The sequence below is a fragment of the Empidonax traillii genome, unplaced genomic scaffold (assembly GCF_003031625.1).
Source record: "Empidonax traillii isolate 1590-97213 ecotype Southwest subspecies unplaced genomic scaffold, ASM303162v1 scaffold223:size1722714, whole genome shotgun sequence".
NCBI lineage: Eukaryota > Metazoa > Chordata > Aves > Passeriformes > Tyrannidae > Empidonax > Empidonax traillii.
In genome coordinates this window covers 1,487,284-1,500,174 of record NW_020955416.1, presented here as the reverse complement: position 1 = coordinate 1,500,174, position 12,891 = coordinate 1,487,284, and the positions used below count along the sequence as shown (strand labels likewise).

General features: G+C 38.5%; 1 protein-coding gene across 6 annotated transcripts in view; it reads left to right on the top strand.

The window, feature by feature from the left end:
* The window catches only part of KANSL1L (KAT8 regulatory NSL complex subunit 1 like), a 59,410-nt gene that overhangs the window by 19,201 nt on the left and 27,318 nt on the right, over nucleotides 1–12,891 (top strand). For 5 of the 6 annotated variants that reach the window (XR_003571659.1, XM_027887824.1, XM_027887828.1 and 2 more), the window contains exons 3-5: nucleotides 3,334–3,475; nucleotides 7,104–7,301; nucleotides 9,927–10,048. Coding sequence is in view for 5 of the 6 variants with exons in the window: in XM_027887824.1 (XP_027743625.1) it covers nucleotides 3,334–3,475; nucleotides 7,104–7,301; nucleotides 9,927–10,048 (462 nt within the window). In the remaining variant the exon portion in view is untranslated. The remainder of the gene's footprint in view (nucleotides 1–3,333; nucleotides 3,476–7,103; nucleotides 7,302–9,926; nucleotides 10,049–12,891) is intronic. The other variant, XM_027887825.1, reaches the window with a different exon arrangement.

Sequence of the window (12,891 nt, the reverse complement as noted above, 5' to 3'; positions counted from 1 at the left end):
CTCATTCTCAACAGAGAACCAGAGCAGGAGCTTCTACTTTAGCACCTGTTTGGACTTCCTCCTTCAGTAACAGGCCTGGTTATTTTTGTAACTCTTTGTGATTGTTTTTTTTGTTGTTTGTTCGTTTGTTTGTTTCTTTTCTGGATTTGCAGAATTAATGAATTCTCTGGAGCCACCTTGAAACTGCTTTCTTTACTGAGTGAATGTTGAGCTTTACTCTCTAGCATCCCAGGAACAGATTTTTGGGAGAGTTTTAATGATTTTTTTTTAATTTACAATAGTAGATTGTCATTTGTCTCTGGAGTGACCATACTACTTTGAATGCAAACAGTTCACTTCAGGAATGTGGGCATAGCTTATAGTGATATTTATCTTCCTCTGAGGAGTTACAAGCTTTACTAAATAGTTTGTAGAGAAATAGATTTAGAAGCAAAGCTGGTAAATAAATAATGCAAGATCAAACAAATATGAGTGACAGGAATGGGAACAGAGTTTAGCAGTCTCTTATCCCGTCTGCAAGGCATTAAAACTGGGAAAGGGATCTAGACATAAACTTGTTTCATTCTCCCTGCCTGTGAAGTTGAAATTACTCAGGAGCAACTCTCTAATCCGTGTCACTGTGGAGCTGCCCAAGTCCTCGTGCAGGCAATGGCCATGGGGCAGCCTGGGCTGGCAGGAGAGGGAAGCTGAAATTGCTCAGGCCAAGCCTGAGCTTAAAATGTTTTGCTTAGTTCAGTGAAAACTTTTCCTTAGAGTGGGGTCTGAGGTCATCAATGTAATTACACAGTGTAATTCAATCCTGTTAGTTATATAATACAATTTAGAACTGTAAGAAATACTTGTATTTTAGAGCAAAGCAAAAATGTACATAAGGTATTTAGAGTGAATGCAATTAATTCAAGATTTAATATTGTGTTTAAAGAAAAAACGCCAACTCGTTTTTGAAAAATAACTTGTGATGTAGCTTTGCAGAGGTTTCTTGTTTTATAATGTAAGACGGTAATTGTCTTAAGGTTGGGTATTGCTTATGGATTCCCTCATGCCATGCTGATTTCATACAGTGTAGGGGACATACAGTGTAGGGGACCTAAGACCAGCTCTGGCCCTTTCCATTCTGCTTCTGGTTTCCCAGCTGTGTAAAAGGGCACTTTTCTTTTTTTTCCTCATTTGTTTTCTGCCTCAGGTTGTTTGAGGGTAGCTCGTCTTTCTCCCCAGACTGTTTCATCTGGCTTGGGAGGGAAATCTGTGATTTATTTCCTTTCTCCTGGCCTTTCTTGTTACAGTGTCCTGATTTGTGGGGTTTTGCAGTTCGTTTGTTTGCCTTTAGAGAAAGGAGCAGAAAAAAGCACCTCAGCCCAACCTGTTGGGTGTTTTCCAGTTATCCTCTTTATTCCTATTTAACTTTTGTTGTTAAAATGATTAGCTGAGGGATTTATAAGGGCCTCATTAAGCAGCTCTTTTTTAGGACTAGCTTTTTGCCAGCCCAGGGTCCTGAGACAAATCCTGACTGTTCCAGCCACCACACTTGTGTGAACACATTTAATTGAAAACTAGGAATGCAGATTCCCTCCCTTTTCCCACAGAGTGTATTTTATGACTTCCAGGAGCACAAACATGAAGAAGCTGTCAATCCCAGAGAAATTCTTATTCAGAAGACCTGGTTAAAGCATAAGTCACTGGGGCTGTTTTTGCTGGTAATAATGGGAAAATAAAGAGAAATAAAAAGGGGTTGTCAGAAAAATAGATATTCACAAGATGACTTCATATGCCTTTTTTTCCTAGGAGAAAATTACTTGTAGAATATGTAAAATATAAACAATTTATTATTATCTATATGTATAGAGTTCTTTGAATTTCTTTCTGATGGTAGTCCACATTGCTTCCACATAGAATTTGGATTTAGATAGGACATTTCAATCTCCTCTCCGATTTCATCTGTTCATTTTGTTGGTGTAGGAGAGAGTTTAAGCTGGTGGTAAATTATGTGGGAGGATTTATGTTGAAAAGGGAAGAAATTTTGTATTTTAGAGGTGATGTACCAGAGACTGTCTGTTCTTACTATTTATGATAGCTTAAGAAGATGAAAGTTCTGAAATTTTGAGTCATATTGTGTTTTATAGTCTTTGCCTTGAAAATTCTCAGATTTGGTGTTTCTGTACTCATGCCAGGACATGTCTAGCATCTTCCCCAGGGTGCTGTATTATCTTTCTTTCATTGTTGAGGTAGTTGACACAAAGTTTTGCATGAAACAATTACACTTCTGTGATGTTCCTATGCCAATTCACGGGCATCTGTTTTTTTTTTTTTTTGGTATCTTTTGTGATACTTCAGTGCTCCTCCTTGCCTGGGGAACAGGATATTAAGTATTTTGCCTGTGCAGAACTTATGTACAGTGTCATCCAGGATTTAGATCCAGTAGTTATCCGAATAACTTGAGTAAAAGCCCTTATTTCCCAGAAATTTGATTTCATTTTTACAGTCCTTTTAGATACTTGTCAACTTCAGTGGGGAGAAACCCACTACTCATTTTCTGTAAATAAATAAACAAACTCAGATAAAGATAGGATAGTAGTGGAAGTTGTATACTTAAATAGTGCATTGTGTTTCTCTTGCCTAAATTTATTGAATAATTGTTTGTTGAGTGTTAGCACTGTGTCACTCATTTGTTTAATAGGTAAGTTGGGTAATGTTTGCTGATACCACTGATGAATTCAGCATAATGAAATTAGGCTAATCACGATGTCAGGTACCAGGAGGCATACTTTTTGTGTTATAAAATACAACTGTTTTAAACAACAGCAATAGTGACCTGACTATACTGAACTGACACAGCTGTATTTGTAAAATAACTTGAATAAGAGAAATCTGAACTACTTAATTGGGGGTTTTGGGGCAGTAACCTGATATCTAGCTGGTCATTGCTGGATGGTGTTTTATTAGATTCGAGTTGTTAGCAAACAGTATTTGTGAAAGCTTGTGGGAGGGAGTGTGGTGTAAGAGTTTGGATTCTTGCTGGTGGAATTACTGGAATTCTTTACACATCTGTATTCAGCCTTAACTGCTACAATTTGGTAGTTTATCCAGCTCCGAGTTTTATAATCCTGAACAGAAAACTAGCTTAGTCTGGGAGTAGCCAATGAACACGAATTGTACTGGTTTGGGCAAGTTCTGTTGCTACAGAAATAAGCTGGTGTGAAACTGGATGGGTATAGTCAGATATTTTTTGAAAGCAACTGAGATGCTTGCAACATGAGGCAGAGCAGCCGTCAGAAATGTGCTTGTGCAAATGTGGTTATCTTTATTTTTGGACTAACCAGCGTTTTGTCTTCACAGCAGCTATACTTCTGAATGGAAGTGGCTTGCAGACAGAGCTAGAATTGGCAGCCGTTGGACGTGGCTTCAAGCCCAGATTTCAGAACTAGAATACAAAATTCAACAACTAACTGACCTTCACAGGCAGATACGTGCCACCAAGGTATTGTCTGTAAGCTCCTAAATGAGTGTTTCAAATCATCTTTTGGTAGTGGTTTTTGTAGTATTTATTTATTTGGTTCCTTCTTGTTTGTTTTGCCCTGGACTCCTTGTGTCTGTGCAGGCTGTTGCATGCAAAGTTAATGGGAAAGACGTCAGGAGCTAAAAAGTATTTTATCCTGAAGGCACTCATATGGGACTGGGATCTGGGAACTTGTACCTTCCTTTTTGTGAGAGTTAGTGACTTGTGGCTTTCAGGGGCCCACACAAAGTATTCATTTATCTCACTAGTTTCTCCCTCTGCAGAAGAGGCGAGATGTGGTTTTTAGGTGGGATGGTTGGTTATTCATTTTTGTGTTGTGGGCTTTCAGGGTGGGTCTCTTGTTACTTGCAGTGCATGTTTATTCTGAGGATTAGCTAGTTAATGTTCGTACAGCATTTTGAACAGGTCAAGGATTAATTATTACTAAAATTCCAATGTGTGTAACTCATGTACTAGTTTTTGTAAGTCGAACTGGCTAGACAGTGGCAAAGTGACATTCCTAAAACATTAGTAATCTAACTATCAATGTAATGGGTTCCTCAGGTCATTCTTATGTACAAGAAGCCAAACCTGTGATAATTCTGGTGATGTGACAGTGAGGGGTTTTAGAAGAGAGTGCTTTAACTCTCCACTGATGAGTCTCATGTGGGTTGTTTGGTCTGTGTTGGGGTCAGATAGGCACAGATTGAGAGGAGCCAGAAGATACTTCAGCCTTTACGTGGCTGAACATGAGACTTAAAAGGAGTTTAAAACAAGAGGTAAATCACCCAGAGAGCATTTCCCTCTGAACACATAAAGAAAAATTATTCCCTCTTCTCCTTTCGTCCTCAAAGCCTTTCTTTTCATATCCAGCTTCTCCCCAGTCAGGTTTTTCTTTACCAAAGAATTGGAAAGTCTTTCTTTGAGGATTTGTGCCCACAGAACTGAAAGGAGATTTTGTGTTTTGGTAAAGGGTGAGAATGCCCATATTTTAGTGTAGCCCTGAATACCAGAAACATGCCCACTCTTACACCCAAAAGCTGTCAGCCTTTAGGATGTCAGAGGTCTGATGAGGTACAGAAGATGGAGAAATAAATACCAAAGGAATAAGAGGAAGAGCATTCTTTTAGTCAAGCATTTTCTTCGCATTAGGTGGTGTGTTGGCTTGGAGCCATCTTCCTGGTGGAGATTTTTAGGAACATTCCTTTTTGCAAACTTCATGCCCCTTTTACCAGCTGTGATATTCAGTGTTTGGCATTGTATCCCACAATGAAAGAAGGCACCTATTTTCTTCAGATGGGACTTTTTTGTCTACGTGTTTACAATACACCAATGCAGCAGCTAGGGAAGGACAAGTGGGCTGATAGAAGAGCTCTTTGTTTTCATTTAGTGGCTGCAGAGGAATTACAGAGTATCGTTAGAATTTGTACGCTGTGTTTAATGGTTTCAGAGTGTTTTTCATGTGTTTTGAGTGGAAAAAAATGTGATTCATAGCCAGTGAACAATGATTTCAAGCAAAATGCCACTCCTCGAACACCACAATGCCATAGGAAGGGAGATGAGTACATTGTGGGCTGATTCCTGGCCTACTGCATCGTGTTTTCTCCATCTCTACGCACACAGGAGTAGCAGCCCTGGATCTTTGAGTCCTTATATCTGCGAAACAGTTCCATTTGGGAGGAAGGGCAGTCGTTGCTTGTAACCTGCTTAACTAATGATTCCCACATAGTCCATATTAGTCGTCTAATTCTTTCTCTTCTGTGCTTATTCCATCTCTACCTTTCCATATAGTCTGTCATTTTCCCCCTTTCTTTTTGGCTTTCCTCTTTCCTTGCTTGGTAAACAGGTTTCTGCAACTTCCAAAAGTAAAATTCCAGTGGAAGCCCCTGTGTGTGTGCGTCCCTCTTTTCACCACTTCTCATTTTGTGTCTTCCTGTTCCCCTGGCCTCAGAATTTGGGTTTTAGACATTTTAGACTCTCTGTGGTCATGACCTATCATTCTTTTACTAAAAAGACCTAAAGATTCTAAATTCTAATGGAGTCTAAAGCTATTAAGGTAGCTTGTCCTGTTGTGGCAAACAAAAATTAGATCTCTACTTGAATTTCCTTGAACATACTGCCCATAGTATAATACTGTCTGGATTTCTGTCCATCTGCTGGAAATGGAAAAAGCACCTGTGTGGAAAACCTAGCATTGACTTGATGGACATTCAGAATCTCTGTGCCCCTTTGGGGTGTTACAGCAAGTTTTCAAGCACCTTTGTTTGTTTTTAGAGAATATCTTCATTCGAAGCTTTGAATTTACAACTCAAACAAGGGAATAAGTTGGAGACACAGTGAGAACAGGACAATTTCATGTTTTCTCCTGGTCTTCCCCTTGAAGTTTCTTTGAGATTTGCTTTCATGTTTTAAGGCAAGTGGCTGCTGAGGCAGGAGCCAAAGTCTGGGTAGAACTACAGGATCTTTAGTTTTCTACAGCCACAATCTAGGTGAAGTCTGTCTTGCTTAAAGAAATAATAATAGGGCGTCCTTTTGTTTACACAATGACAGTCTTCCTTGTTCCTTGGTTTTAGTGGAATAGTCTTATTAGGAAGACATATCTGAGGTGATGTAGTTGAATGTTCCCATTCCTTTAATATCTGCTTGATATTTGAGTAACAGTACTTAAAAGCAAGTAGTTTCTTTCCCTTGAGAAAAAGAGAGGTTTGATAGCCTTTCCTGAGTAATAAATTTATTTGCTCAAGATAATGGCAAATTAAGGGACTATTTGAGGAGTGGTTTTTACTGTTACAAAGTTATTTTTGCTTGTATGTTGTCTAACATTTTAGGTTTTTAAAACAAACCAACTGAAACATTACCTAGGATTTTACTTGACACAATAGGGCTATTATTTTCCTAGTTCCATTTATGAAACTCTGATATTTCCCTGCCAAGTAAAGTTATATTTGTCTGGTTAGGTGGCATTCTAGATGTTACACCATGTCTGATACCACATTTGTGCAGATGGTCTTGAAAAGCAGTGGGATTGGTAGAATACTTAGGGTAGTTACCTCTAATTATGAAACTCTAAAAATGCTCACCTTAAAGAAAATTATTAAATTGTAAAAGGCTTTTGTTTTGAATTGTATAATCTCTTCTACATAAAAAATAAGTGCGCTGATGTTTTATTTAGAACATGGGTAGGAATAAGAGAAATAGAGCACTTTAAAATGCCTCTGCAAAATTTATTGACTGAAGACTAAAACCAACTTCAGATCAAAGGGTGGTTGTTTCTTACAGAGAAGCCATCTTAAATCAGTGGGCAAAGGATCATGTAATACTCTGAAAAGTATGAATTTCTGATTTGAATTTTGGCACAGATGTTTAAACAGTGGTATAACACTGGAGTGATTGCTGCTGTAATGAGTAGCAAAAGTGGTACGGCTTTTCATTAAGGAAAGTGCCTACTATTTCTATATTTTAGCTGTTGAATGTTTTTAAAATCTTCTTTAAGTGCTCCAAAGTCACTGGGAGGATTTCAGAGGGATGTGCCAGGTTTGACTGCCCCTTAAAAATGATTTAGGAAGGTTAATCTGTTGTCAACCAACTGTGTTCAATTGCTGTTGTCTAGGGGATGGTGATCTTAGAAGAATTCCCATTTCCAAAAGACATTCTGAAGAAGCAAATACAATTGACAGACCAAGAAGCTTTATTAAACGCCACAGGGAATTCGCAAGCTGCCATTGAGAGACAGGATTCTTTGCCGGAGCATGACTTTGAAATGTCACCCAGCAGTCCTACTCTGCTTTTACGAAACATAGAAAAACAGGTAAAGTAAAACAAAATTCAACGGTCAGTGGAGCCAAATGATTGACTTCAGAAATAGGGCAGGTTCCATGGTGATGACTTCCAAAAGGGAAGATATTTTGCAGTCCTGAGAGTGGGTGCTGATGAATTGAAGGACTTAAAATAACTGCATTGTACACCAGGTTTACAAATTAGCCTTTTATTTCTGATGTGTCTGCGTTACCACTTCGTTCCCATTCAAGTGGCCACATAACAACTCCAAGGGCCATCCACAAACCTGCCTCTGCATTGCAGTTGGGGTCAATGTAGAGTTGCCACAGGTTGTTTCAGGAAATACTCCCACAGCTGACAGTGGAGGTACACTGCACTTGAAATAAAAAAAAAAGCCCCAACAGAATGTGGTTGTGGATCTGCCTTCTCAGGCCTCGTGGGAATCCAGGAATTCCAGGTACTTAACAGGCATAGGGGATGTGTAGTCGTGTGGGGAGTTCTGCTTCGTGGTGTTTGAAAGTTTCCAAGGTTAATTCCAGGGCATATGATGTAGACTCCAGCAGGGTTTTTTTTTTTACTTGAAAGTACATAAGGAACATGTAGGATCACATTGCTGAAGGAGGTACAGGAAATTTGTTTTCAGAATGAATGGATGCAGTTTGTGTAAAGCAAACATGACAAAGCCACTGTGGGGCATTAATATGTTGCTCTGCTGCTCCACATAAATTCCTTGCCATCCACATGTTTTTTTTCAGTGGGGTAAAAGTAGCTTTAGGTACTGGTGCCTGTTCCTGAATCTCTGTGCCAATTTTTCTTATTTGATAGTCATACTTTCTTGTTCTTAAAATGCTTCCCCTGTTTGATAATCTTATCTACCACATGCAGGAGTGGGGAAGCAATGAAACTGGGGATTTGTATGCTCAGTGCTGGCAATTGCATAAGGTAAACCAAAGAGCATTTTTAGGAAGTGGTGAATTGCCCCTTTTTAAGTGATTGCTTGGGGAATTAAACACACTTTTCAGTGAGGCATTTTTGTCAATTAAAATCATAGTGATGTGTTTCCTAGTCCCCAGGTAGCCACAGACTTGGTCCAAGAACTTTGATGATCTGAAAATTATTTGGAATTAAAGGTGTTTTTCATTTAACACGTGTCACAGATCACATTAGATTTTTTTTTCCCTTTACACCACAAAAAGCTTTGGGGTTTGATATCCTTTTTGACTACCAGTTCTGTAAATCAAGCTTATGTCTGAGGGTCTGAGTTTCTTCTTGTTCAGTTTTAGGAGCAGCAATACTGTAGGCTGAAGTACATCCACAGATATTCCCACAGGATTCTTCAGTCTGTTGTTAAGCTATTTCTTTGTTAAAAATAGTTTTACTTGTGAACAAAAAGATCTCATATAGAACAGAAGTGACTGAGGCTGGCAATTTTTATTAGTACTGTTTTCAAGTCCTTTTCAGAGCTATGCAAGTTTTAAAAACATGTATGTTTTCCCTTGTGTTTTGGAAGTCTGCCATTGTTTTTGTGCTTTTATATGTTGTAGAGACTTTGCTCCTTACAGATTGATTTAAAAATCTCAACAGAATTCAATCTGCTAAATATTTTACTGGCATCTTGTTTGTTTTGTCCAGACCTTTTGTTATTGGCTTACTGTTTCTGTGCTTCAGTGTCCATCCCTGAATATTTTATTCTGATGTGAAATTTTTACCCAATTGCATTATTTGAACATGAACAGAAAATATGTGAGTTGTAATAAAATGGAAAAAAAATATTTCTTCCCCTTTCTGCATAAATGTAAAATGAAAATGTGAGGAAAGCTTACTGGGTAACCTTTAGCCATTCACGTTTTAAACATTCTTAGTGCTGAATGAAAATCCAACAAAGTAATGTAAAAGTATTTTTTTAAAAGTATGCAATTTCAGATACATTTAATTTCTGTTTAGTTTCCTCTAAGAAAGCTACATTTAGTGCAGTGAGTAGCTCTTAGTCTTAACAAATTGTCTGCATTTGTTTTGGGGCGGTTCTAAAAGTCCAGGGTCTTCTTGTTGCTGTTTTTGAGTATACCAGAATATTTCATTCATTCCATCTGTGGTTACAACAGTCCTGATGTAGTTACACTTCCTTTTGTACAAACACCTTTGTCAAAGCACAGTGAGCAATGAAGAGGATTCTTTTAAGAAGAAAAATATTTTGAGTGAACAAAATGTACGATGAATAGACAGTTGACCTTGTTTCCCCCCTGGTGAAATGCTTGTCAAGCGGCCAGTTACCAGCTCTGGCTGCAGCTGTTGTAACATCAGCTGTGCAGTGTTCTGGTTTCTTTTTCCCTTATAAAAACCTTTGGTTTCAATAGTAAGATCGCTAATGTGTTTTGTGTGATACTTATTCAAATGTATAAACAGTGTCTTTGGCAGGTTGTTCAGGGTTATGTTGGTGTTTTGTTGGTGTTTTACTGGTTTTTCTGGTGTAGTTGAGCATAGTAATTGTGAAAGAAAAACCAGTTGATTATTCACAGGAACAAACTAAATGTAGTTATTCCATGATGTATGTGACTGGAATCCTGTGTAGGAAATCAGCAAAACCCCAGGACCTTTGAGCTGTTGAGTCTGGGTAAAAGTCTGACTACGTTTTATTTTATTTAATTTTTTTTTCCAGAGTGCCCAACTGAGTGAAATCATCAGCAGCCTAATCGCTCCTCTCAATCTGTCTCCAGCTTCTTCATCTCTTTCCTCCAAGATCTGTAGGCACAGACAGCTGGTCAATGGCATCTCCTTCAGGTAGGTGACAGCGTAGTAGCTTTTTTTTTTGAGAATAACCTTTGGTAAAGTTATGTAGATGAACTAAATGATTATTACAGTATTAAATCAGGAAAAGAGAGCTGCTTTCTGTAAGCTTCAAGAGAAGTCTTGTTTATAAGTTTGAAAATATTAGGTTTTTGTGTTGTTCTTAGAGACATCATGAAAGTATGCAGCCACTGTAAGTACATTTAAGTAGTGGGAAGATGAATGTATCTGTGAAGTAATGAAAGAGTGCAGCAGCAGCACACTACTTGTGATTGTTTGAGACTTAATGCCTTCTGCTGCAGCAAGTGCAACTTTATTTCTGGAAAAGTGACAAGCTAGATTAGGAGAGTACGTAAGCAATGTCACCTGTGTCCCAGCATGGGTCAGTGTCAGGGTGGCAAGTACCATTAATTTTAAGCACGTCAATCTTCAATAAAAGGCCAAATTTATCTTTGCCACCTACATTTTCAGGAATTTTCTCTTAAAGGTCTTTGGTTCTGAATGGGCATACCTTCCAGGATGACTGTAGCTTGAAATTAATATTGTAGAAGAATGTTGCTCAGTACTAGTCCATCTTTTACTCAAAGTAATTCCATCCTTTATTCAAGATTTTAAGTACAGTACAGGCTGTAATAAGTATTAGTCTCAAAACAGCTTTAAGGTGATTGACTACAATTCTATCTTACAAAAGACTTAGGTACATTGGATATTTTTCCTGAGATACCGGCAATGTGATTTTTGAGGATGGAGGTATTCACAGGTCTTAATTAAGATCAGGTGGATGAAGAAACTGTTCCCAGCTAGAGCTGGGGTGTTTGTGGCAGAGTGTGCAGCAGAGTGTAATTCCCTGACTCCCGGCTCCAAGGAGAGCTGGCCACACCGGCTGTTTCAGCAGCTCTGCTGCAGAGGCTGCAGCCTCCTGCAATGGGATTATAATGAGCAGCTTGGGTGGGCACATCTTTATCTGCCCTCTGTTCCGCAGCAATTTTGTGACTGCCCTAGATTTAAGGAAGAAGGGGTCCTGTCGTGTAATATCCACGCTCCTGATGTGTCAGTTTACAGGTAATGTGGAGGAAAATCAGAAGATTCCTCGGAGTTCTGAAGTAAAAATAGCTCTGAAATAGGAGTTCCTAATAGAGATGGGTATGTGAAAGAAGAGAGTAATTTAGGCTATGTCTTGAATCTGTGACGTTTTCATGAGACAGCTGAGGAAGAGTTCCTTTTAAAAATGTTTCTAGGAGTGTATGAAGTTGACTTCTTGAAGAGAGACTCTAAGGATGTAACTTTGAGCCAATTCTCTTCTGATTTATTAGGCACTATCCAAAATCAGTCTTTTTTCATAAGTAACACATAATTCATGAGTTTGCTCGTGGACCACTGTCTCTAAGGTGGTTGTTTTCTGCTCATGACCCATAAAAGCCCAGAGAATGTTAGGACTCAGTGAGAATGTTTGGATTTTCTCAGTGCTCTGAACTGGAGTTTGACTAGTTTGGTGTTGGAAGGGAATCTGAGAGATTTGAGAGCTTTCTAGATGAGTTAAATGGGTAATTTTAACTTTTCAATGTTTGTGAAGTGTTTAGAAATCTGCAAATAAATACTGTTCATTAAGGATGTTAATTAAGCATGATACAGGGTGGTTGTCATGAGGATCTTGCAGGGAAATTCACTCTCTCCTACTTCTTGGGGGTTTTTTGAGTGTGTTTCAGATTTTTTGAAGTATTTTACTGTAATAACTTTGTGTTCAATCAGTGGAGACAGTTAAATGCTGCACTTAATTCTTGGCTGCATTTCCCCTTGCTTTTTTCAGAGCTAACTCTATATTCAGTTCTTCAGAAAGTAGAAATCAAAATCAAATGAAAGGGGGAGGGTTTTTTTGTTTGTTTTCAGGGGGGAAAATGGATACAAGTGATTTTTACTGAAGTAAATTCTTGAAATTAGTTGTAGGCTGTTGATGTGAAAAACACAGTAGTCCATGTTTCAAGGAGGTCTAAGCATGAAGTTCTTTAGGGTTGGTAATTGTGGGATTTAAGTACATTTGGTTACTTGGACTGTTCCCAGTGTAAGTGGAGGTGCAAGTACAATTCCCAGTGGACTGAATGTGGGTAACCTCGAATTGCTATTCGTCAGGGTTTAATTACATCAGTGCCTTCATTTTTCTGTGTAGCTTTTCTTTGCTCAGTTGAATCTAGGTGCCATGATTAGCCAGACGCATTGCATGAAGGTAGATGCTCATAGAAGCAGTTCCGTAGGGTAGTGATAGCCACTTTGTTATGAGGGGAGAAGAGGGAAAGAGTTGGTTACTTCAGTGCAAACAGTGCCTGTCTGGTGTCTGAGGAGCTTTTTGTTCTAATTTACCTGTCCAAGTTGTCTCTCCTGCTGAAGTCTACAAGTTGGGCTTGGGACCGTCGTCAGATAAGGTGGATAATTAAAAAAATGGTTTTGAGAATTCAGAGAAAGTATTTTAAGAAATCTCTTGCATGGACTGTAAATGTCGTATTTTTTAATCTTTAAGATCTTTAAAAATGCAGTGTTAACATTAAGAATGTTCAGTATTTTGCGCTTTTCTTGGCAATTACTGATATATTCCTTTAAATACTTTGTACCATCCCTCTGTTAATTAGCACATTTTTCTCATGAGTCTGTGTTGCTTATTGGATTGTTCTGATGTGTCAGAAGGACAGCTCAGATTCAAGCCCATAAAGCCTTGTTGCCACACCAGCACAGCACGGGATGGTGTTTAATCACACTTCCTTAGTAAGCCCTTCTGTTTAATAAAAATGTACTGTTAGAAGAATACCATTTGTCAAAAAAAGATGTGTAAGTGGCCTTGTAATGAA